Genomic DNA, 26,239 nt, shown 5'->3' with positions numbered 1-26,239 from the left:
AGAAGTAACTGCTCTTCATCAGGAAATATCTGATGACCTTCCCAAGGCTGTTTATTCTGGGCTATCTGAGGATAGATAAACAAGTTTTCATATTACTTAAAGCAGCCAAACTCTCATCTATAAAGACCTTCATGGTTTGGCTTCTAGGTATGTCTAGGACCATCTCCTGTAAGGAGAACTGGCCCATCCTGTCTGCTCATCCTATGACGGGATGCCCATTCAAGAGATTGGAGAGGGGTGTCCTAAACTTGATGTTTTTTATCTGTGAACTAATCTACCCCAAGAGTTCATCTGACACCCACCCTGATATTCTTTAGTTAGGCTGTGAAAGCTTTAAAGATGTGTTGTTTCACTGATAATTTGTGATTATCACCAGTGGGACTGGGCACCTGTGGACAGTATTATTATTATCATCATTATCATTTAATTCACATAATTGCTTTCCTGAATGTATCTGTTATGATTTTATCTGTGAACTGCCAGGAGTCATTTTGAAATATGGTGAAATATTGCAAGTAAGTAAATAAATTGATTACCACTATTTTTTAATCTTACTGTACTCACAGTTAAAGAGTACAATTTAATCTATCACAGAGGAACGTAATTCTTTGGGAAGGAAAGGAAGATCGTCATAAAATTAGGAATCAAATCTGAATACATATGGCATACCAGTCCAGAAGATCTTATTGGCAGCATAGATAACTCTGCCAAATACCAGTCAAACTCTGTTCATAAAAGAATTGTCCCATCTTCCCCCAACTGCATGTTAATACAATTATTTTCAATGCTGGGCTTTTTCCACAGCACATTCTTAAGACAGGCAGGGTAAATCTCTTTTAAGGATGCTAGGCAGACAGTTTTCACTTTCATATTATAGTAGAGTCAAACAAAAAGTAGGAATGACGCTGACAACTGCAAGCAAAATAAAAAGCTTGACTAGCACCAATGATTCAGCCATAATATTTGAACACTACATGTTCAAATCAGAACAAACACTGCAATACAGCTGTCCAGCTAACAACAGGAATCAAATATGATAATGAACTGACACAAAAATGTAAGATCAGATTATGTTAACAGGACCTACATGGAAATTAACTGGAAGTATAATTTCCAGAACTTCAATTCAAACCATTATGTTCTCATTCATAGTTTAATGAGAATGTCTGTATTAATACAGAGAATCTCTTTATTATGAGTCTATCCAACATGGAAGAAAGGTTTCATTGTTGCTGCTGCTTCTCATAAGATGTAACGGAAGGTGGAAGAAGAAAAGCAATGCAATTCTAGCTCTCTATAGAAATTAAATATTCTCAGTTCCTCAGTGGAAGGCAAGTGCGCTGATTCCAGTGTCATTTGTCCAAGTACTGCAATGTGCCAGTGACAGAAATCAGAAGCAGAAGTCACACCAAGACTTCTCTGGCTATATCCCAGAGAAACACAAGTTTGTTTATAAACAGGCTATGCTTAATCTCTAAAATAAAGTGCTGGCACCACCCATGCCCAGACACGTCTTCAGATAGGAAGCTGTTTTTGCTTCATCCCAGATCTGCAAGTTTCCATCTGCAAGTGGAAGGACACTCAACAGCACTCATTGGCCACCAAGTCCAAACCTTAACTCTAGTCCTGGAGGCAAACTGCAGGCTCAAGCAAGCACAACATATACTTGCAAAGGAGAACATTGGGGAGAAGAGTTAACTGTGAAAGGATAATGTACTAGTTCTCAGAACAAAGGAAAGCACAATTATATTCTTTTCAGTCTGTCAGGAAAACAAATTAGAAACAGCTGAATCACTTTCAGCTATGTAAACAAAAGCTCCACTGCACCACCATCAAAAATAAATACTGAAGACAAACTACAGCTTTTTTGGTCAGAATAAATGAGTGTGTAAGAAGGAGCGGAAAGAAGAGACAACGATAACAAATCCATGAACGAATTATTCTAAAAAGAATAAAAACAAACAAACAAACAAACAAAAAGCCTTTAATTTTACCCAGCAGGATCTTGCCTTGTATTGTCTCCATTCCCTAAAAACATGCTGCCTTTCAAACTCATGAAAATGTCTTTCCCCAGAGTGCGGCCAAGGGGAGGGCAGGGGGGAAAAATGGATAACATAGATTTAAATCTGCTTTGAGATTCAGAATCATATTTTCTTACTTTAGAAGAACAAATACTTCTTTACGGAAACCCAGATATAATCAGTCAAACTGATTGGCAGATAGGCAATTGTCATTGAAGAATGAATGAATAAACAGGAAAGCAGCAGGGAAGAGGGAGGGAAACGACACTCAAAGACCAAACAGAAAAGGACGGGTTCCCCATCCAAGTATCATAAGTAGTCCTCAATTAGTAGGGGTTGACATTTTGAAGGCAAATATTCAGCAACATCCCCTCTAGCTGATTCCTGGAGCAATAAATGCATGGCTGTTCTACTGAGGTTACAGTACTGTCTGGAACCAATATGAATGTGCCATGCAATGTCTGCGTGATCTTCACTCTCTCCCAGTCTGGTTTCAGTCCCAAGGCAAGGTGCTGGTTTTAACCTATAAAACCTTACTTTTTTAAGGAACACCCTTCCCCAAGCACATTAGGCCTAGGGATATCTTTATGGTCTTTTCAGCATCAGGCAAAGGAACATTTATTCTTCTAGGCTTTTGAATGTTTTAACGCTGTGTGATACTTTCACTTCCTTGATTAAGTGCCATCAAGTTGTTTTCGACTTCTAGCGACCACAAAGATAGATCTTCTCCATGACAATCTATCCCTAACCTGTTCTTTCAAGTCTCCCAACGGTGCACCCATTGCCATTGCAACTGAGTCTAGCCACCTTGCTGGTCATCCTTTTCTTCTCATTCCTTCCACCTTTCCCAGCATTAGAGCCTTACTTCCTTACTGATGTTTTTACGCTCTCTTGTTGTTTTATTATTTTCTTATTGTCTTTTCTTTTGTATATTTAATACAATGTTTTAGTGTGTATTTGCAATTAATTGTTTTAACCTGTTTGAATTATTTGGAGTTTATTCAAAACTGTATCAAGTGTTTTTTTTTTTAAATGAAAAATGACATACAGATGTTTCGAATAAATAAGAAAATCCAGAAACAGAGTAATGATTTCCAATGTGAGAAATTCTTTTGCTGCAGTTACAACATATTCTCAAGATTCATGTATTGTGCCTTAATTATTTGGGTCAATTACGTAAAATATTGTTGCATAAGAATAGCCAGTAATGCCTCCACTGTTATTTTCTTAGCAGGTAGGCTCCAATAATTCCAAGGTATAGGAGAGTGAGAGAACACAGTAGCCTGTTTGGACTGAACACCCTGCAAGCTGTTGCCCAAGTGTCTCAGTCCAGAGAGGATTTTCTTAGCTGGCTAAGAGGAGCTGGCAGACAGGAGCAGCTTAAGGACACAACAAGGATATGCCCCCCACAGTGCAGATGAGTTAAAAGTCTAACACAGAAGAAAAAAAAAAGCTAGCAAGCATTTAAAAAGACACAGACAATTAAGCAACCACTAGAAAATACACTATTTTGTGAAGTGCCTGTTTAACAGGACTTACTTCTTCTCAGTGTGTTCAGTACTGCAACCTATTTTTCTCAGCTTGACTAGTATGAAAAGGATGGCGAACAACTTATTTCTCTTGTTCCAAATCAAACCAAACCAAACCAGATTGGAACTGACTAGTCTGATTTCTGCTTTGTGCTAGGTCAACCTAGTTCATTTAGCGTTGTATGTTATATGAACTAACTACTGTACTTTGTAAACCAGGATTTATGGTTTCCAGTCCTGTCCAAGCATAGTCAATTGTAGGATTGCATGATTCATGGATCAGGTCATTTCTTTCCAAAATGACACATTCAGAATACTTGTGGAAGGGTATTTTGGAGGTGGGGGAAAGATAAGATCATTAAACAATAATTATCTCCTATATCAGAAAAGGAAAAAAACGTAGACATTTCCAGAAATCAAAATGCATGTATATTTAGTATGTAAGGCAACAAACCTGCCAACACTGTTTAATGAAGCAGATGGACCTCCTTCCACACAGTTACTGATTTTAAATTGGAAGATGAGCCAAACTGGATCTCTGGTCTGTCCATTTTTCAGTATATAAAATGCATGAAAACAGTGCACCAACTTTTTACATCCCCAAAACGGTTAATCATGATGGGAAACAAGCTCAAACTATACTCCACCCTAATATTACTGGCCTGAAAATATGTGTGCAATTCCAGGGAAAGGAAAATGAAAGGAGTAGAAACTGATATTCTTTCTTTTATATAAAATAAGGCAGAGATGAGAAGGCAACAGGCATGGGCTGCAGGCCTACTCTAAGGTATGAATGAAGAACAAAAATTAATGTCTTCCTTGTAAGAGATTTGCAATTAAATTTCTATATAAATACGATGAATAAATAAATAAATTCTCATGCTGTGCATTTTAGACTTACAGATGCTCTTTTATTCTGCCCCATTCTCCATACTCTCTTTGTCTTTGACATCTCTTAACTCTTTTGACAAAGATCAGACTAGAAAATGCTGTTATATTTCAGTCCTTTAAAAATACACACTAACTATACAGCATGCCCTAGCTCATGGAAGCCTAACACTATGTAAATATTAATAGAAAAAACAGTTGTTGATACTGGTGATACTTAAATAAAGGGGCAGCAAAAAAAGAAAATCTTCACATCCCCAAGGATTCATGTTGTCTCTTGCTCACTGTCCAGGCAAGTCACTTAGATTAATCTACACACCATACTACCCTGAACAGGTAGGTTCTCCACCAACATATCATTTTATTACACCCCATTATTCTCATTACCCAGACACATACCCTTTTCTTCAAGTATTCAATTAAAATGATAAGCATTTCAGGAGCACTGGTATAATGTTATCTCTTAATATTTTGTTAATCTATGCCCCTAAGCTCAAAAAGTGTAGTAAGATTCCTCATCAGCTTAAAACAGAAAATAAATTCTTTCCCCAACTCATGGGAGGAAGTCTCACCTCTTTGACCGCATTTGTCAGCTTGTACTGTGTGTCCTCCATCAGCTCCTCGACTTCCTGGAGCATTTCATTCAGGCTAGTTTCATCCTCTGGAAAGCTCAGAACTATCTCCTTCTTCTTACTGTCTGAAGCAGGAGCTGAAAAGGCCACACCAAGAAGAGCCGGCAAGAACAGGAGTCTCATCGAGCCAAGCAGAAACATCCTCAGAGCTGCTGTAATGAGTCCCTGCAGGCAAAGGCCAGAAACAAAAACCTGAACCTTTCTTTTTTCAGAGAAAACTTGTCTTAAAAGAACTGCCCAATCCTCAATGCTGATATTAGAAGGCCGGCACTTAGGGCCAAGATGACACATTTAAGTTGTAGGAATACTAATCTAGCTCTCTTTCTGAAAAGCTGGATCTTCTACCCATTGCATCAACCAAAGTATGGAATCTTGAAGTCTTTGTGTAACCTTTCAAAATGCTGCAACACTGAAAGCTCTTGTTCAGAATTCCAGCTGTGCCAAAATACTCAAATCTCTTCTCTCTTCTGCAGTTTCCCATCTCCCTTCTCTCCCTACCCAGATACACATAATATCTACCACTGAGTTTGCCATTCTACATTAAGTTCTTTTGGAGGACAGTTGCCCCATAGGTCCTCCCCTCCCTCAATTTGATTGGCTATTTCTGCAAACTTCGGGATTTTCCCAAGCCTGAAGTGCTGGCAGGGTAGCAGAGTTTTGCCAAGTTGCAAGGGATCCTTTCCTTCATCAGTGCTTAAGCAAGACATTATTTTGAAGTTGTTGCACGAAGCAACACATACAGGCAGTCCTCGTTTAACTGCTGCCTTGTTTAGCTACCGTTTGCAGTTTGAAAAAGTAACTTTACGACCAGTCCTCACATTTACGACCTTTGCAGCTCAGTAAAGTAAAGCTGAAGTAGGATTGTAAGCAGTCACAGTTTCGCTTAGCAACTGCTTTGCTTAACAGCCACTGTCAGTCCCAATTGTAGTCACTAAATTAGGACTACCTGTAATATACTGGAGTAGGTCCAGAGGAGAGCAACCAAGATGAATAGGCCAAGAAGGAAAACCTAATGAGTCACTAAACAAGGACTACCTGTACGCATCCCCTCTTTTAACAGCAAAGCAGCTTGTTTGGTTCACCAAGCTTCTGAGTTCTAATAACTGGAAGAGGTTTCTGCATAAACGCCCACGTACAAGGCAACTGGAACTGCCAGAAAGGTTTCAAGCTGGAAGTGATGTGAAGTGGCTTGTTAAGGGGAACTGCACTGTCTTTACAATATGAAGTACCTTGCTGAGATAAAGTCTAGCCATTTTATATAAAACTAGTGAATGGTACCATTCTGGCTACATAAGAAGTGGAACCCACTCTTTCGGCTGAGGAAACGAGTAGCTACTGTGGCTTGAGGTGTCAGGGATGAGTATCACTCTGATCCACAAATATAGAGGATAGTTGAATTGTATTTAATTTTTTTTTTAATCCGTTCAATCATGTCTGATTCTCAGAGACTGCCTGGACAAGTCCCTAAAGTTTTCTTGGCAAGGTTTTTCAGAAGTGGTTTGCCATTGCCTCCTTCCTAAGGCTGAGAAAAAGTGACTGGCCCAAGATCACCCAGTGGCTTTGTGCCTAGGCAGGACTAGAACTCAGGGTCTCCTGGTTTCTAGCCTGATTGTTTAACCATTACACCTAACTGGCTCTCATTTAAGAGGTACCAAATGCTCTTTCTCTTTTTTTATTATTATAAATGCCTGGAAGAGGTATACATCTATAGTTTGACTGTCTGTTTACATTTTATTTAGCATATTAGTTGCTAAACTAAGACAGAAAGGGCAGAGCCACCAGCCTGTCCTAAAAGCTAATTTCTTCTGTACTGTAGATTTTCTAAATATGGATATTCTCCAATTTCCATCTCCATGGAATTAACAGCACGTAGAATTCCTGTGATCTCTGCAATCAGGGCAATTATAAAATATTCCAGATGTATCTGTTCTTTGAACCCAGATTAGTTACATTTCCAGCTCAGGAACCATTTTCTTCCCATAGACAACTACAATCATATCCACTGCCATTCACATCTTAAAAACCTGCTGTTCTCCATATATGTGGCAAATTTAATTCATACTTGAATCCAAAGCATCCTGACCCACACGTGAAGGATTTAATATGTCCTAAGAATCAATCCTGGCTTGCATCTCAGTACCAAACTTTTTATCCAAAATGTATGGTGAACAGATTCAAGTACCAACAAGCAATTTAGGGGAATTTCAATACCACCTGATACAGTTGAGTAATTTATTCATTCATTTTTATAATTATTTATATCCTTGCATATCCTTATATATCCTTTATACAAGCAATATAAAGAATAATAAATAAAATGCACTCGATATTATTTAAAAGCAAATAGCAAACTTCTAGGATATTTCCCAAGGCACAGTTTTTGGTAATGCCCCATGGGATGGAAGAGTCCAAATGAGCAGGCTTCTGAGATGGCTGCTGACTGTCTTCCTCCCTCTCTTTTTAGAGATTCCTCATACATATGTATGCGTATCAATGTTTTATCCCGATATGTATGGAGAGAGCGCCAGTTTGGTGTAGTAGTGAATGCACCAGGCTGGAAACCTGGAGACTGAGAGTTCTACTCCTGCTTTAAGCACAAAGCCAGCTGGGTGACCTTGGGCCAGTCACTCTCTCTCAGCCCTAGGAAGAAGGCAAGGGCAAACCACTTCTGAAAAATCTTGCCAAGAAAACTGCAGGGACTACTCCAGGCAGTCGCCAAGAGTTCACACTGATTTGAAGGAACCCCCCCCCCAAAAAAAGTATGAAGAACATTTTCAGAATGCATTACCAACCGCACCACATATGCACAGTTCATCCACGTACAGTTATGTATGACGGGAAGGATTTCTAGGCAGTTTGGGGCCTCAATCTGCTCCCCCCCTCCGAAATTAATCCCCGAGAATTCTTACTGGGGCAAACAGTAGCCTTAAAAGGTAGAAGGGCAAAAAGGGCCAAAGTCCAGGGCTGCACTGAAGCAGAGATTTTAGCGACAGCCTCTATCACCGCTGCACACGCCGCCCAAGCGGGCAGGAAACTGACGGGCCAGCCATTCCTGTGAACAGGCATGTTGCAGTGCGCCCCAGCCCAAAGGCTCCCCGCACGCCCGCTGCTCCAAAACCATCCGAGCAGCATCGGCCGCGCAAAGAACCGAGCCACGTATTATCGAGGGGGAAGGACGCAAGAGCAGATTAATCCAAACACGCTCAATTTAATCCTCAAGGAAGCCCCTCCACCCCCCCGCCCCGACCACCCCCATCCCCACCTCTAATGAGACCAACAGCTCTTAACCGCGTCCTTCCACTCCTCTCAAGAACCAAGCCCGCTGACTGGAAGGGGACACATTCGCAGCGTGCACAGGATAGCATATAAATATGCGGGCACAGGATGATATCATATAAATACGATAAATTAGTAAATAAATAGCAGCCGTCCATCGCCCAACGCTAACCCAGCTGGGCCTTCCACAGCCCTGCGTGCGTACCCACCAGCGAAAGCCTTGAAGGAACCGGTCTTTTGCCCTCCGACCACCTCCTGGATCTGGAAAACGCGCGCTAGCCCCGCCTCGGCCTGCCTCGCCGGTCCGCAACCGGTCCCCCTCGTGCGCCTGAGCGAGGGATGCGTTGGCACGGGCTGGCTCCGCGCGGACTGGCTGGGCCACCCGCCCTGGGCGCGGGGGGGGGCCAGGAAGGCGCCTCGGGAAAGCTCGCGCCAAGCCCAAAAGCAGCAGCGGCTCCTGCGCACGTTCGCGGCTATTGGCTGCACGGGAAAACACCGACCGAGCCCCGGGAGGTGAATGAAGTAGGTGGGTGGGATCAGAGGACTGCTGGGGAAGGAGAGGGCCAATTAGCAACCTCGCCACTTTAATTAGCTGCCTGATAGCGGAGGGTTTGCGTTTGCGGGGCCGCAGCCCAAGAGAACCGCCGACGTGACGCGATGAAAGGGATGAGTCGCGGGTCGGCTGGACGGACTCACGAGGTTGTTTCAAGCCGTTGCGATGAGCCACGTTTCCTTTCTGTAGTATAAGTTGGGCTTGCATAGAAGGCGGGGGGGAGGGGGCGGAGGCGCCTCATTTTCTTGGAGAAAAAAACCCTTGAATTTAATGAGGTTACTTTTGAGCAAGTTCGGTTAGGACTGCTTTTTTCTGCAACAGGAGCTGGAATGGGGTTTGAGTCTGTAACAAGCGTCATTCTGCTTTCTCAAAGGAATGTAGACTTAACATAACGTTTGACCTGGATTTAAAGGCAGAGTTTTCTTTGCAAACCGAGGCTCACTAAAGCTTACGGCATAATACATTCATTAGCATTTTTCTTTGCAACAGGCTAATGTGACTACTACCCTGAACATAATTTAAGGATAGGCATCTCTAATGGCTTTTTGGCTTAGAGAAAGCTTGCACACATCTTGTTCTGCATGCACTCACAGGAAGCATAACATGTCAAGAGAATAAAAGAGAACATTTCTTGAGGTTCAATTATGCTTTAAAATTCTTAGGATTTTATCAAATTGGAAACAGGAACTGAAATTAAAGAATCATGGCATTGATTCTGTTCCTTTTGAAAAAATTGCATTTTTAATTGTTATAGTCCAGTCATGGGAGTCATCCCACCAGGTCTTTGTTTTATCTGTTAAATAAGATGTTGGTGTTAAGAACTCAAACTATCTAGTTCATTTTCCATATGCTGAGCATTAATGTTTAGACCAGGAAGGCTGTGAACATTTTGCACTAATCTTTCTGTAATCTATTATCTTCCAGCTGACCCAAAGAATTACTGTAATTTCCACACTTTTCATAACTCTAGCCAGTTGCAAAATCAGCTGAAATTCCCTAACTTGATGAGATTTTTTAAAGCATTTTTCCCCTCTGGTGGGCCTAAAAACAGAGTTGTGAGACACCCATTATGTACAGCAAAGAAATATTAAACATCTCTCTCTGAATTATGTGGCTGCCAAACCATGGAAACCTGGCAGCTAGAGTATGGACATAGGAAATTGTGTCTTTACTCGTGTTGGTTTTTTAAAAAAATACAGAAGAAAATTGATACTAGCTGAGTTTGAGCCATCCAAAATATAGAAGCAGTCATTTTTTGGATCCAAAATCTTTATAGACAAAATTCCAGTTGTGATACTCACACTGATTTTTACTGTTATTAATGTTGTGCATTTTGATATGCACAACTTACAGTGGGGCAAAAAAGTATTTAGTCAGCCACCAATTGTGCAAGTTCTCCCACTTAAAAAGATGAGAGAGGCCTGTAATTTTCATCATAGGTATACCTCAACTATGAGAGACAAAATGGGGGAAAAAATCCAGAAAATCACATTGTCTGATTTTTAAAGAATTTATTTGCAAATCATGGTGGAAAATAAGTATTTGGTCACCTACAAAAAAGCAAGATATCTGGCTCTCACAGACCTGTAACTACTTCTTTAAGAGGCTCCTCTGTCCTCCACTTGTTACCTGTAGTAATGGCACCTGTTTGACCTTGTTATCAGTATAAAAGACACCTGTCCACAACATCAAACAGTCACACTCCAAACTCTACTATGGCCAAGACCAAAGAGCTGTCAAAGGACACCAGAAACAAAATTGTAGACCTGCACCAGGCTGGGAAGACTGAATCTGCAATAGGCAAGCAGCTTGGTGTGAAGAAATCAACTGTGGGAGCAATAATTAGAAAATGGAAGACATACAAGACCACTGATAATCTCCCTTGATCTGGGGCTCCACGTAAGATCTCACCCCGTGGGGTCAAAATGATCACAAGAATGGTGAGCAAAAATCCCAGAACCACACGGGGGGACCTAGTGAATGACCTGCAGAGAGCTGGGACCAAAGTAACAAAGGCTACCATCAGTAACACACTATGCCACCAGGGACTCAATTTCCTGCAGTGCCAGACGTGTCCCCCTGCTTAAGCCAGTACATGTCTGGGCCCATCTGAAGTTTGCTAGAGAGCATTTGGATGATCCAGAAGAGGATTGGAAGAGTGTCATATGGTCAGATGAAACCAAAGTAGAACGTTTTGGTCTAAACTCAACTCGTCGTGTTTGGAGGAGAAAGAATGCTGAGTTGCATCCAAAGAACACCATACCTACTGTGAAGCATGGGGGTGGAAACATCATGCTTTGGGGCTGTTTTTCTGCAAAGGGACCAGGACGACTGATCCGTGTAAAGGAAAGAATGAATGGGGCCATGTATTGTGAGATTTTGAGTGAACACCTCCTTCCATCAGCAAGGGCATTGAAGATGAAACGTGGCTGGGTCTTTCAGCATGACAATGATCCCAAACACACCGCCCGGGCAACGAAGGAGTGGCTTCGTAAGAAGCATTTCAAGGTCCTGGAGTGGCCTAGCCAGTCTCCAGATCTCAACCCCATGGAAAACCTTTGGAGGGAGTTGAATGGGCCAAAATACCAGCAACAGTGTGTGAAAACCTTGTGAAGGCTTACAGAAAACGTTTGACCTCTGTCATTGCCAACAAAGGATATATAACAAAGTATTGAGATGAACTTTTGATATTGACCAAATACTTATTTTCCACCATGATTTGCAAATAAATTCTTTAAAAATCAGACAATGTGATTTTCTGGATTTTTTCCCCCATTTTGTCTCTCATAGTTGAGGTATACCTATGATGAAAATTATAGGCCTCTCTCATCTTTTTAAGTGGGAGAACTTGCACAATTGGTGGCTGACTAAATACTTTTTTGCCCCACTATATTTTACATATCACGTGCATTTTGATCTATAAGTTATTCTCTCACTCTTCATCCTCATGGCATTATGTGAGCTTCTTTTTATAAAATGAACATTTGTAGTCCCCAGTGCCAAGGAGAGATGGAATAAAATAAACAGATACCTCAGTGGCAACAGTCATAGCGTTCACCATAAAAATCACGATAGGTACTAATTTGTCATTGGCATTTAGAGGAAAATTGAAACAACAAATGGCTTCTCTGGTGGCACATCTACAAGCTCAGATCCCTGCATGGATCTAAAATGCCTTCATGCTCTCACCTCTATTCTTCCAATGGAAGAAGGACATCCAACTGTCATAGACAAAACATTGAACCTTAGTCTTTAGAGGAGAAAACACATTACCCCAATATATTTTCTGCTCCAAGGATGACTAATTTGAATGTTCCCATGGGGAAAAAAAATCTGTTCCCTTGTGGACTTAAAGAAGACAGACGTGGCAGCGACTCCTCTGCTAATCACAAAGGATCATAAAATGGATAGCTTGTTCAGATTTCACAGAATATTCTCTACTCTTTCTTCCTTGTATAACGTTTGTTCACAATCGAGTTACAAAACTCATGAATGTTTAGAGGGAGCCAGTAGGATTGGAAGTGCCTAGAAATATATGTCAATGTACTCCCATGATTTACATTTGCAGAGACTGTTCTGTGGCTAGGTAGAAGTAAGGATGAAGAACATGGTCTTCAGAGACTTATCTCTAAGTACTATAGTGTACTACTCACCTGATGCAGAAATATTTACAAGAAGGAACATTTCACACTCATCCTTTGCAACTGGCAAGAAGAGGAAGCCCAGATGCCAGGAAGAGAGGGGTGTTAAAAATGCAGCTTAAAGCTGGCTGCTCCTGTCAAGGAAATACATCCTTTACCTGGGCTACAAAATGTATTGAACTGACTTATCTTTTATGGTAGGGGATAAAAAGGAAATTGGGGTGGGTGGGGAAAAAGCGATATATGCACACAACTACAGCAAGTGTGTAGCAAGTGACTCAGGTGAGCAGGAAGAAACTATGAATGCCATTGAGGATACCCATTGCTGCATGGTATATGCCATCATCCCATCTGGCTCTTCCTATGGGTAGTGGAGGGGGTCAGATGGATAAGCACAGCATAAACATGCATCCCTCCTTCTTTAGTTCCCTATCGGTTAGGCATTAGTGCTGTGGTGAATTACAGGTAGTCCTCACTTATCAACCACAACTGGGACTGGCAAGTGTTGCTAAGCGAAGCAGTCATAAAGTGAAAAATGTGACTGTGCCCAGCTTACAATGTCAATTCCATCTGCGGTTGTTAAATGAATCACCATAAGTCATTAAGCGCAACATCACGTGACCCCCAACTTGCTACTTCCTGCCAGCTTCCCCATTGATTTTGTTTGTTGGAAGCAGGCTGTGAAGGTCACAAATGGCAATCACGTGACTGCAGGATGCTGCAACTGTTATAAATGCGCGCCAATTGCCAAGTGCCCGAATTGCAATCACGTAACCAAGAGGATGCTGCAACAGCCGCAACTTCGAGGACCAGTTAGCTGTTGTAACTTTGAACGGTCGCTGAACGAATGGTTCGTAAGCGAGGACTACCTGCATGTTCTTGGTAGAAAGTTTAGGCTAAAAGATGTTAATATTGGTTAAATTATTTCTCCAAATATAATTTTTTTCTATTTGTGAAGAACCTCAGCTATACTGTGCCTGAACTGTGGAAAAATTATTATGCACTCAGAAGAATTAAAACTGATTCTAAGGCTTAAGGAAATTTGACAGAAAGGAAAGATTGGATAATATGATTCCATGTGCCCTAGATTTCATTCATTGTTTAAAAGTTGAGCTGTATTATCTTGTAATAAGTTATTAGGAATTTTGTTTTCTAGCAATATAGAGTCTTTATATGTTATTTTACTTTATGTGTAACACTTTTATTTTCTCTCTTGTTTTCTCTTTCATTTTTCTCTTATTTTTTAATCTATATCTTAGTAATTAGCTTATATTATTGTGGTTTTTTAATAAATAGTTTTGGTTGAACTGTTTGAATTGTATTTACAAGTTTGGTCAATCTGTTTTTGTTCTACTTTCATCTGTACCTCTACAAAAATCTATAAAATTATATTGAAAATACTCTGCTATCTTGATGCCTATGTAATTCTGTATTTCGTCCTTTCTCTCAGTATATCATAAGCCCTGGAACCACAGTGCTGCTGTGATGTTTTGGTGCTCACATATTCTTGTGCTAATCCCACTGAAACTGTAGAGTTTTCCCCAAATCCTTATTCCTAGAACTAGAGTACAGTGGTACCTCGGGATACGAATGCCTCTACTAACGAAGTTTTCGGGTTACGACCAGCTCCGGCCGCAAAAATTTACTTAGATGTGCGAACTCCGCCTCGGGGTATGGTCATTTTTCCGCCCTGACACGTGGTCCGCGGCCATTTTTCCGCCCCTGACACGTGGTCTGCGGCCGTTCTCCCACCGCACCGCGCCCGGCCTTTTTCCCGCCACGCCGCGCCTGGCCGTTCTCCCGCCCCTGACGCGTGGTCCGCGGACGCCAGAACGGATTAACGGTAATTACATTGAACCTTATGGAAAAATTTGCTTCAGGGTGCGACCAAATTCGGAGGGCTGAACGGATTAACCGGATTTACATTGAACCCTATGGGGAAATTTGCGTCGGGTTACGACCAACTCGGGATACGCCCAGAGTCACGGAACGCATTAAGTTCGTATCCCGAGGTACCACTGTATAGCATTTCACCCCCAAAATATTTATATGTATGTGTCACAGTAGAAACAGAAAAGAATGGTGTTTGGGAGCATATGAAGTGGCATGGCTCAGAAGTGAACAAATCCTTCCTTCCTTACTATAAGCAGCAGGTATGTGTTGAAATTTCATGTCAACTAAAAGCTCATTGTTATACTACATGTGGTAGAGGTGCTCCTTAAAACATTTTTGGCATAAACTACTTCGATAGTTGTATCAAAAGCTAAAAGACTCTTATAATTAATAGTATGATTAATTATAAATTATATAATTTATATATTTAAATTAACATATTAATTATATATTTATACAATTATATTTAATATATTAATATTTATATTAGATCTAACTTAAGAGTATGTTTACAATTCATACTCTTAAAAGTCTTCAGGAAGGTTTAGGGCAGCTGAGGGGAGGGAGGGAGATAAAGATGCAGGTAATCAGGGAGGGACCCCCTGATGGGATATGCTGCCCTGGAACCTGGATGTCAGAGGGGAGCAGGGGAAGGAAGGAAGGAAGAGAATGTGCTGAGAAAGGGGGCTGGCGTATGGGTTGGGCAGAGGAGAAGTGGGAAAGGGGCCATCGCACACTAGTCTTGCCCAGTAAATCTTCCCAGGGTTCTGCCAAATTTTGTTTCAGTCAAAACCTGAAACAACCAAAACATTCTGAGTGTTGTTTCTGTTGAACTGTGACAGATACAGGATGTGATGGCATGTATAAGGCCTTTCTATTCTGCATGTATCCCTAATAATTTATTGTGGGTTTGAATCCTTGTAATCATTTGAAGGGGTCATTATCATCTTTGGATATCAAATGAATATTTTAAAACATCAGATAAAAATATTAAGATGACTGAGACACTAGATAAATGAAGAATGACTACAGAGTCACAGCACGATTTTTTATTTCATTTCCAAGAAGTGCCACAGTCAAAATAAGCAGGAAGTAATTTTCAAGCAGTGTCATACTCAGTTCCAGAAGATCTCTGCCAGTAGGCAGAAATTTCACTGATGACAGTAGCATTGTTAGCATCTCTCTCATTATAAGGCCAGTGAAAGCAGAGTGATGCCAGGCACTTCATTTCTTATCTCTGAAGTTAAAAATAGCAAGGTAGAAATATTAATAGATTGTATCATAATCCAGAATGGCTGCTGCCATAGCAATACCCTAATAGGGACGGTCCTTCTGGATTACATTAGCAGAATGACATAGTCTTTCTGTGATTGGTAATTCCATTTTAATAACTGTTGTGTCACACTTTAATCCTTCAGAGTTTTCATGAATTGTGAAAAGAACGTGACTATCTCATCGGTAACTGGAGATGCACCTCTCACTTGATCACCGTCTGTAGTGGGTAACCCAAAGATATCATCTGTTCTACAATTCTGTGTGACCTGAATTAAACCACAAAATAATAGCATTTTACTGAAAAATATTAAGACTGCAGATGTAGCTTATGTAACTGGAGAATGTTAAAATATGAATGTGGCTTGTTTATGGAATAGCTGTGCAACTTTTTAAGACGTGCGTGAAGACTACATTTGTGCCTGACAATTGGAAGAATATAATTATTGATCCTCTATAGTATACAAAGGGAAAGGTAGTAAGAGTGAATGTAAAAACTACATGGGGACTAGCTTGTTAAAGGTGCCTGAAAAGATGTTTGGAAGAATTCTGATCCGTAGAGTATGAGAAGTGACAATGAGCAAAAGATGGAAAGTACATTGCGGCTTCAGGCCAGTCAGAGGGTGTGCAGACTGGATTTTTGCCCTTCAGGAGATCATAGAAATGAATTGATGTGAGAAAGTTTATTGGATGCCTTTTGATTTAGTGAAAACATACAACAAAATAAATAGGCTTGAATTATAGAATGTTCTGCATGTTTACGAAGGTTGATTGCTCAATGCAGTAAGTAAAGCCATCATAATCATTTTATGGTTGTTTTAAGATGTTGTTCCATTTTTACTGTATGTCCAGGGTCACCTTCATGGGATGGGTGGCTATATAAATTTGATAAATAAAATAAATTAACAAAGCAGGCATGACAATAAATGCAATTCTTAGCAAATGGTTAGCCTGAACAGGGAGTAATACAAGGAGGCATGATGTTCCCTTGATTGTTTAATGCATTTATGGATAAAATATATGCAGAATATTTTTTGGTTGAGGACATGAATGAATATGTACTCTTAAAAGTATATATAATTTTTATTAAGAATTTTAATTACAGCAGTAAAAACTAACACAAATTAGAGAAAGAGAATGGAAAAAAGAAGAAAAAGTGCAGGAAAAAAAGAAAAGAAAACATAATAAAGAAAAGAAATATGTAAAGAAGTTACTTCCAACCTTCATCACAACAAGCACAGTATAAAAAAATTTAATAACTCTTCACCCCTATAAGGTTATAGATAGATATCTCTTCATCCCATATCCTATCCTTATCTATAAGCAAATCCATAAAACATCAGCTTTTCAATCCTGGTGTCAGCAAAAAGTTCATAAAGGGCTGCCAGAACTTTGCAAAAAAAGGTACCTATTTTAACCTTGATCAGATAAACCAATTTTATATTCCTTCCCTTTACTTCTAACAGTCTTAGTCTTTAATTCAATCAAATATTGTAGAAGGATTTGATTTCTCTTTGTCCCATCACAGATTCCTTCAAGGCTTTAACAAGCTTCTTTTGTAGATCCAATAGGAAAACATTTTCCAAGTCATTCTCTTGGTTTATCATTTGTATTTCCCTTTTAATTTTTAAAACTTCAGCTAGATTTTTTTTGTCTGTCCAGTAAAGCATCCTTTTCCAAATCATTCTCTTGGCCTCTCATTTGAAGTTCCACTTTTGGTACTTTCTTTGTTCTGTCAGATAAAATTTGTTGCACATCTGTCATTCCTTCATTAACACCTTTTAGACATAGTCTATCCAAGGAAGTAGGCATCATTACTGACAGTGTTGATATTGTAGTTACTAATCTCTGGCTCCATTCTTCAAATATTCTTTAATATTTCCAATGTTATAACATTTTGTATTACTCACTGGTTCCTTGGCCTTTTCCGTGGTCATCAGCAGTGCTTTCACAGAGCTGTCTTCAGTTCGTCATACCTCCCCTGGAAGTCAGTGAATGTGTACATTTATGTAAAGATGATAAGATGTTGGCTGAGAAAGATTTGCAGTGAAGGTTAGATTGTATGATGCCGTGCGGAGTATGGATCTGAACATTAACGAATCAGAGATTGAGGTAGTTTAATGAAAATTAATGAATCAAAGATCAAGTGGAGTGACCAATTGCAGGTTATATGATCTAGTATATCATTGTAATTAAGGAGTATGTTTTGGCTTAATTGTTAAAATAACAATAGAAGAGGCTAATAGTATTGATATCAAAATTATGGACAAACCAACGTGGATAAACTACTCTTAATAAGCACTTAATACTTTCAAGAAATAAATCAATGAATAGAATGGCTAGATGAATTCATATTTTGCATTGTGATGTTGAGATATTTTATATGAATATATATCTTGTGGTTCTGGAGAATATGGTTACCAGGTTTGGACATTGACAGAACTAATATACCATTGATAATTGGATCAAAGGTTTTAATAGGAAGCACTGCCACTCTGAAGTTGCAGTGGTACATGTTTCTTGGAATGGACGTACAGTATGAATAACCAAAAAGTTCAGAGCTCCCTTTATTTTGCTTCCAAGTCATTTATTTTAAATTTAAGTTTTTTTACTCAAACTTCCTTCTTAAAATTAAGATGCATGTTAGACGCCTGTGCATGTTATACACCGATAAATACAGCAATTCTTTTTCTATGGGTAATCTTTCTTAATATTTTTTGTTGTTTCCAGGAGTGAGTAGATATGCACATTGTTTTTTTAAGTTACAGAATTTGCACTTCGTTCACTGTGCACTCACAGTATTATGTTGGATTGTTCTGTACACTAACAGCCATGTCTTCTTTCACTCCTGTCAGTCTGATGCAATACCATTGCTACCATATTGGTTCCTTTTCTCAGAATTTTTATCTATCTGTCTATCTGTCTATTTATCTATCTATCTATCTATCTATCTATCTATCTATCTATCTATCTATCTATCACTGCCCATCTCGTTAAAAAGTGACTCTGGGCGGTTTACAGAAGAGATAAAAACAATCAATTTACTTATTTAGTTCCATGCAAAGAATCATTCACATCATTTTGCCATCTCTAAATAAGATTCTGTTCTCTTAAGATACTCTTCTAGCTATATTCCGTGTAAATGTGGAATTTGGCTCTTGAGAACAATTTCACCTAACCTTTTTAAAAGTACCCATATATCCTGTATATACTCACGGATAAGCCCATCCGTGGATAAGCAGACCCTTGAATTTTAAACCAAAATACCATAAAAGATGTGCCACCCTCAGATAAGCCTATTGTGAACATTAACACATAATTTTTTTAATGGTATTTTGATTAAAAATTTGAGGGTCGGCTTATCCATGGATGGGCTTATGTACCAGTATATATGCTAAGTCCAATGTTCTTTAAGAGAACACAGTTAATGTGTGAATTTTTCACGGTGCAAAAAGCAGCCAAGGAAAGCTTCAGCAGAGTGTAGTGGATGGCTATGATACCAGCAAAAATCTTTTCTCGATAGCTGCTAAACCACTTATAAGGTACGTATGTAACATGAAAGAAAAAGCACCTCTTTTGTATGTTGTAGGCTGGCTGTGCGTAGTGTGTATGTACCATTAGTGTTTGTTAGCTGTGCGTAGTGTGTGGTAATGGTAATCTGTTTATTACCATACTGGTACTTATTCCCTCCCTTCCTGCTTACCTGTCTGCAGCAGGCTGGCAGGTAAGATCTCTGGTGGGCCAGCAAAGGTTTAAAATCCCGGGTGGTCTGAGTGGATTGGGGGATACAGTAATTTATTATTAGGGTATGCCTCCTCTGTTTGCAGTCTTTAGTGACATCACCCGTGCTGTCTGACACTCAGTGTGTCAGAGCAAAGCATTTCTTTTTCGGCAGCTGCCGCAACCCAGTGCTGCCATTCCAGTTGGCCGCAGAGGGAGGCGCGGAGCCCGTGGCATGCTGCGCAATGCCCCCCCCGCCCCCAACCCCTCTTGGATTGCCTCGGGACTGGCGGAGCGCAGAAGACACAGCCTCTCCTCCAGCTCCCCGCGGCCTCACCTGCTCCTCCCTCCTTCCTGTAGGGAGAAACTTTGGTGCGGAGGGGAGGTCCCCTCCCCCTGAGGGCTCCGCCACACCATTGGGAGCACAGGAGAGTGAGCATAGCATGCGTGTGTGCTCACCTCTCCAGAGTGACGCTCACCTTTCTCGACTGCGTGGTTCCTCAGCAAAGTCAGAGGCTCGGTGCGGTGGGAAGCACCCCGCTCTGCCCAGGAGTTCCTGGCTTTCCTGTTCCAAGCCCTCTCCGCTCTCTGCGAGTCTCTCAAAATCACCAGCGGCAGGGGAGGAATACCGCACAAACACACACACACACACCCAGCGCTTACCTCTTCCTCCTCCAGGCGCAGCGCGCTCGGGACAGCAGCTGGTTTGCAAAGTCAGAGGCCTGGGAAATGGGTGGTGTGTGGCTCCCTGCCCCCCCCCCATTTTAGCAAACCAAGGAGCCACTGCGGATCTGCTCTTTGCACTGCCACTGAGTGCTGGAGAATTCACGTCTCTGGACTCTCCCGTGCTCCCAACGGCACAGTGCAGCCTTCAGAGGAGCACCGAGCGCCGATCCCCTCCCCGGGGCTGTGTGGCGTGGGCTCCGCACCTCCCTCTGTGGCCATCTGGAGCGGCAGCACTGGGTTGCGGCGGCTGCCAAATAAATGCTTTCCCGGCCACCGGCGCTTTGCTCTCCCAGCCCTGCCACTTGAGATGAGAAGCCGTAGGGCATATTGGCGTATAACCAACAGCTAGGATTTCAGCCCCAAATTTTAGGGGGGGGAAGTGCGTGTTATACAACGATAAATACGGTATTTGTACCTTTCTTGTTACCACAGTCATGTGGCAGGCATATGCTAACATGAGCATACTAATTTACAAGATGTGTATATACACATACATACATCTTGTAAATTAGTATTGTCATGTATACACACAAGTTCCTTTTTTTCTCAGGAATGCATTATTCAAAGAATAATGGACAAAGAAAGCAGATTCTCTATACCCTACTCATAGCTCAAAGACTTATTCTTCAACATGGGAAAGAAAAAAAACCCAGTGGTTTGCAGAACTGATGTTATTAGTGACTTATGAATGAATCATTATCAGCGTACCTGAGCTATGTATGATTATAATGAAATAGGACTACCATTCATTGAGATGCTTATTTAGAACAAGAACTCACAGTCTCTTTCTAGCCTGGTACCTTTAGCCCCTACACCAAACTGGCTCTGAATACATACCCTGCATGTTTTGGTTTCTTTTCTGTTCTTTTGTTTCCTTTCTCTTCTCTTTACAAATTTCTGTACTGTTTTTTCTTTTTCTTTTCCTTAGTATTCAATTCATGAAAGCAGTCTTTTTTAAAAAAGCATGCAGAAAGCATTATAACTGCAGTGCCACCTGGTGGATTCTGTGTATAAAGTTTCAATACCACTTAAACACAACTTAGGGTTTACCCATATGATGGAATTGGCTAACTTATTTTAATAAAAAGCATGGCTGAGAAAGTGATCAGATAATGTGAATTAAAAGTGGATGTGTATATAAGTGTGCTTCTGCCTTTATTACCTGTAAATGAGAGTTGGGTATGTCAGGAGAAAATAGAAATAAATTCAGGGGGAATGGGGTACTTGAGTCTGCGTGGAGGAAAACAACAGGAGGTATGGCCTGCAATAAATGGGTAGTGAATGAATGTGAGTTGAATACAAAAGTGATTGACTAGTGATTAAAGTAATACATTGAAGTAGTTTGGTCATTCAGAGAGAACAAATGAAGATTGAATTATAGAACAAATATATGACAGAAGAGTGAGTAGGCTGAAAGAGAATTCTGAAAAAATCTTAGTTGGATGAGGTGAGAAATCGTTAGGAAAAGTCATACTCTCAGGGTATTTGTTCATAAGAAATGATTTAATTTCAGTTGCTTCCTAAGAGCTGTCAAGCTCTGGCAATGTTTTTTTTTAAAGATTTTTTTTTAATCCTGCCTTTATTATTTTTTATAAATAACTCCAGGTGATGAACAAACCTAGTACTCCTTCCTCCTCCTATTTTCCCCATAACAACAACCCTGTGAGGTAAGTTTGTATGTCTGTGATGTTTGTTATCTTTTCTTATTTCTAGGGTAATACTGATCCTCCCAACTCAGTCCCCCAAATTGTCAGAACAATTGAAATACTTCAACGGCAACTAATCTTACATCTTACCACTTTGGCTGTGATTAGCTATAAAAAAAACACCCAACTTAAAGCAGCACCATCTTGGCCCTTTCCACCAAGGCAACGTAGGCATCAGTGGAAGCAAGGATGGTTTGCAAGGATACAAAGGTATGATGGGGTGTAAACTAAATGTAATTAGTTCTTTTATGTCCTTCATCCAATTTCTTTTCCTTATTACTCTTTGTGCCATTTGCAAAATGTGAAATGGATAGCTTAATGGGTTTGTATTCATGGACATATGTCTCAAATCTCTTTATTACGGTCATAGATCAGCATAAACATATGTCTCATTTCAGCAGCAGAAAATTATTATTGTAGAGTTTAATCAGAAAGCAATGTTTCAGATATCTTGTCTGTCCAAAGAAAAATGTTGCAAGCTCATTTTGGAAAAGGCAACGCATTTGAACATATGGAATATTGTTCACATGCCATATAACAACATCACTATTGATACACATGTTTTCTGTACAAGACATACATATGCTCCTACATTTTCTTTATCTAAATGTGTCTTGCTAGCATAAAAATGTAAATATTCTTGTGTCAGCCTCAGGATCATGGGCTTAAATCACCTTATTACAGCAAATTATACATAATTTTATACCAAATTACTTTTATACATCTTTTTTTTTCCTGCAGGGTGTACGTGAGTCTCATGGTGGCTGCATTTTTTAGCTATTTATGTTAGGCCATGATATAGATCAATAATTTGCAAATCTTAAACGTAATGTCTGACATGCAATTAATATTAAACTCTTACAAAGAAATGTAATGTCCTGTTTCTACGGAGAAATCCATTCACTTTTTAAGCATTTATGTAAATGCACAGATGAAGAGACCTTTAAGGAAGAATGCAAACTTCTTGGAACTTGGTTTTGTTTTCTCTTATAATTACAGCGACCATACATCCTTTATTATAAAGGATAGTCCTTTATTTCAGAACCCCTATTTTTCATGTGAAAAATACAGAAATTGAATTGTCTTTTTAAAAGTACATTGACATGTACTGTTTGATTTCAGGTATTTTTATTAGAATATGCATTTTTGTAAAGTTTTTCTTGGTTTTGCTCTTGAATTTTCCACTGTAAAGCAAAGTTATAAACATAAACAATTACATTTTTTTTATCCTTTTGAACCTGTTTCAGATTTGCCCCTTTTTCAGGTTTATCCTTTATTTTTTCCAAGAAAATATGGTCAACATACTTAAAATGGACCAAAAACCATATTCGAAATGAAGAGGTATCATTAATGGTCTTCTGTATCTGAATTTATATGCAAGTGGGAGAAAGGCTCCATCATTAAAATTGACTAGCAATAGTTTGGTTTATAATTGCCATTCTAGAATGTTAAGCAGTGGGTATGAAACTGAGAGGTCCATGTGCGCAGACAGGTGCCAAGTTTCTCATCTTTGTTCTGCCAAAGCATATCATCCTCAATTGGTGGCATCTGTGCTATGCATCCTCTGCCTTCCTCTGTCTCATCTTCCAATCTCCACAAACACTGTTGTCAGGCCAGAAATAACTGTGAGGGCCGGTGCTTTACACATGTTTGAATGACACCATCAGCAGCAATTTGCAGCAAAGCCAAGACACGTCTAAAAATTGTGCTGAAACGCAAGCAGAGTTTCCATCTGTTTGAAACAGAGTTCAGAAGGTCAAATGATACTTCATGTTACTTCCAAAACATAACAGACTGTTGTACTACTTTCAATTACCTACTCTGCTTTTCTAAATTTTTTATTTGTCCACTTTGAAGGCTCAGGCTTCCCCCTGATTGAGTGCATGAATCCCCACCCACCCACCAAAAAACAACAACAGAAAAACCATAGAAATGTATCAACGTCCTCCTGATAACAAAACAAGAACTTTCTAGCTTCGTGTCCGATAGGGAAGGATGTGATAAGTGGATATTGTTTCACAAAGAATCATAATAGTATCAAGTAGGGATGGCACAAAGCGAAAAATGTGCTTTGTCTGCACATAGACCAAACACGTTGCATCTCGGAAATTCGGTAGGCCCATTCAGTCAGGTCAGGATCTAATTAAAGTGAAACCTGGATCATTGAGGTTGATCTGGGTTTTGATGGAAACAAATCTGGAGAACCCCTTAGGGGGAAATGGAACAAGAGTAGCATGGTCCCACTGTCTTCCTCCACATGACCTGTATGCCAACCTGCCTGCCAATATTCCCAATGCCTTCTTCCTCCTTAGCGATCACCATGCTTACATTCAAATGTGGCTTACTTGCCTGACCAGCCTGAGCCTACCTTTTATTCCCTGCGTCTTCTTTCCCCATTGCTGCTCTGCTCCCTCTTATCATACAACCCAACCTATCTCACTGCTTCTGTTAACCTCCTTGCCACTGCTTTCATGCATCTATTCTTCCTTCCTGATACCATATGCCACCAGCCATCCTTTTCCCCTATTGTCTCCCACCCCATAATATCTGTGTTGGAATATGTATGCTCCAGATCCATGTATGAAACAAACAAATGTGCTCTGAGTCTATGCAGAGACAAAGCACATGTGCTTAAGCTGGGCAAGGCCTGCTCAGTACTGCTTGATCCATGCCTGGAACACTCTGTGCATAGAACATTTTGCACATCCTTAGCCAAGTGAATTAATATTATGACTCCTTAACTTTAAGCAAATCCTCATAGCAGCAGATGCCTCATAAATATGAGGATGCAGGAGGTTAGATGCAATGAAGGAGCTGATTTTATTTATGTGATCTGGCATGTCATTTTCTTTTGTTGTTATTCACTGAGGAGGAACAAAGGAGAATCTCTGGGCTCAAATAAAAGACATCTGTAGGGGGTAACAAACCACCACTGATCTATGTTGAGAAGGCCATCCTGCCAGTTATAAGGAGTATTTTTCCATAGCAGTTGTGCAAACAGCTGTTCTGCCTGAAGTTGTCACCGACAGCTCATGATCAAATCATAACAAATGCAGCTGATAGTTGTAATAAGATAATCAGGGTACAATTTCTCTCCATTGATCATGTAATATCTTTACTGATCCCAAGTGAAAAGCCAGTCCAGATGTACATGTGGCTTATGAGCAACCTTTCAGTAGACCTACAAAAATGAAGCAGGGCAAAACCACCTAGCAGAAACACATTTAGAGATGACTTCTTGCAGCAAGAGTTGAATTAACACACATTTTCAGGTTTCTGAAAGGGAAGCATGGATAGTACAAAAGGTTCATTACACAAGCTACACAACTAGGTTCACACAACATCTTTTGCCTGAATGAAACTCTGTGACTCCAGCAATTGTGGTTTGTCCATCATAGGGTGTAGCTTAGCATATTGTGTGGATCAGGTCATTATGGATTGTTCATCCAAAGGCCATGAAACAGTTATGGCTTAGCACACGAGCAGATAACTGTTCTGAGCAAAGGCCAAACTTAACGTTTTCTGGAAAACAGGCCATGGGGACGGGAGAGTGTCTTTCTTTTATTTTTATTAATTTGTAAGTACAGTACTTTTATGCCACTTCCATCATTGGTAACCCACCTCAAAATGGCAAGAGATTATTTACAGTTTTCAACTCCCACAGTCAGAAGGGGCTCACAAAAAGGATAAAAAACATTTTCATCGAGGCTACAAAAACAGAAACATGCAAGACCCATTGCATAAACCCAAAGGAAACAAGGTTGGTGAAATCTGCAAAGTTCAAACTTAAATTCAACCCAATGATTGACAAGTGGCCAAGTATTCCAACTTTGTACAGTGTTGTTTATAACTGACACTTCAATGCTAACATCAAAGACCAGCAACATACCGAACTGAGAACCTGGGAAGGATTTTTGCCAACACATTTTGAGTTTAAAATAGTAAAAATCTAGCTTTATAATTCTGCAGAGGTCCAGTGGGTGGTGCCAAACAGTAGAATGAAAACTCAATTTTTCTCTCCTTCAAAGGTGTGTAAAAGCAAATATGAAGGTCTACATTCAGTTTTATAGTATTTATACCTCAGCTTTTCCACCTTCAAACACTTGGACCATTGGATTCTTTTGTCCTTGGTTAACGTGATAAGGTATGCACTTCTTCTCTATTATGTTTTGTTTAAAAGTGTTTAAAAATATTCTGTACAAAGATCTAAGGTGTGTTTTATTCTGACTGGGCATTGTGCAGGACTTATTTCACACAACATAAAGCATCATTATTATTTATATTACCATTCACAATAAGTACTAACATGATATTATTTTGCATAATATGAAATAGTGTTTATATTCTATTAATAGTGTTTATATTCTATTTATTTAATAGAA

General features: G+C 40.0%; 1 protein-coding gene and 1 long non-coding RNA gene across 4 annotated transcripts in view; one reads left to right on the top strand and one right to left on the bottom strand.

Annotated features, from left to right (window-relative positions):
- DKK3 (dickkopf Wnt signaling pathway inhibitor 3) overlaps positions 1-8,747 on the bottom strand; it is a 31,333-nt gene extending 22,586 nt beyond the window's left edge. The window contains exons 1-2 of the mRNA XM_088145925.1: positions 8,556-8,747; positions 5,011-5,235 (exon numbers count right to left, since the gene is read on the bottom strand). Coding sequence (XP_088002051.1) covers positions 5,011-5,211 — 201 coding nt within the window. The 5' untranslated portion in view covers positions 5,212-5,235; positions 8,556-8,747. The remainder of the gene's footprint in view (positions 1-5,010; positions 5,236-8,555) is intronic.
- A 214-nt stretch (positions 8,748-8,961) lies between these two features.
- Positions 8,962-22,971, top strand: LOC148214979 (uncharacterized). Of its 3 annotated transcripts, XR_015797068.1 has the most exons (4): positions 8,962-9,045; positions 15,852-15,930; positions 21,865-22,067; positions 22,599-22,971. It is a non-coding gene; the product is annotated as an uncharacterized LOC148214979 (long non-coding RNA). The 3 variants fall into 3 exon arrangements; XR_015797066.1 differs by lacking the exon at positions 8,962-9,045 and having other exon boundaries at positions 15,458-15,930; XR_015797067.1 differs by lacking the exon at positions 8,962-9,045 and having other exon boundaries at positions 15,458-15,934.
- Positions 22,972-26,239: the final 3,268 nt, after the last annotated feature.

Source organism: Python bivittatus, unplaced genomic scaffold (genome assembly GCF_059951505.1).
Source record: "Python bivittatus isolate LINGU-HERP-01145 unplaced genomic scaffold, Pbiv_v1 ctg000480_np1212, whole genome shotgun sequence".
Classification (NCBI taxonomy): Eukaryota; Metazoa; Chordata; class Lepidosauria; order Squamata; family Pythonidae; genus Python; species Python bivittatus.
Note: the sequence above shows the minus strand (reverse complement) of the source record. Positions and strands in the feature narration are given on the sequence as shown.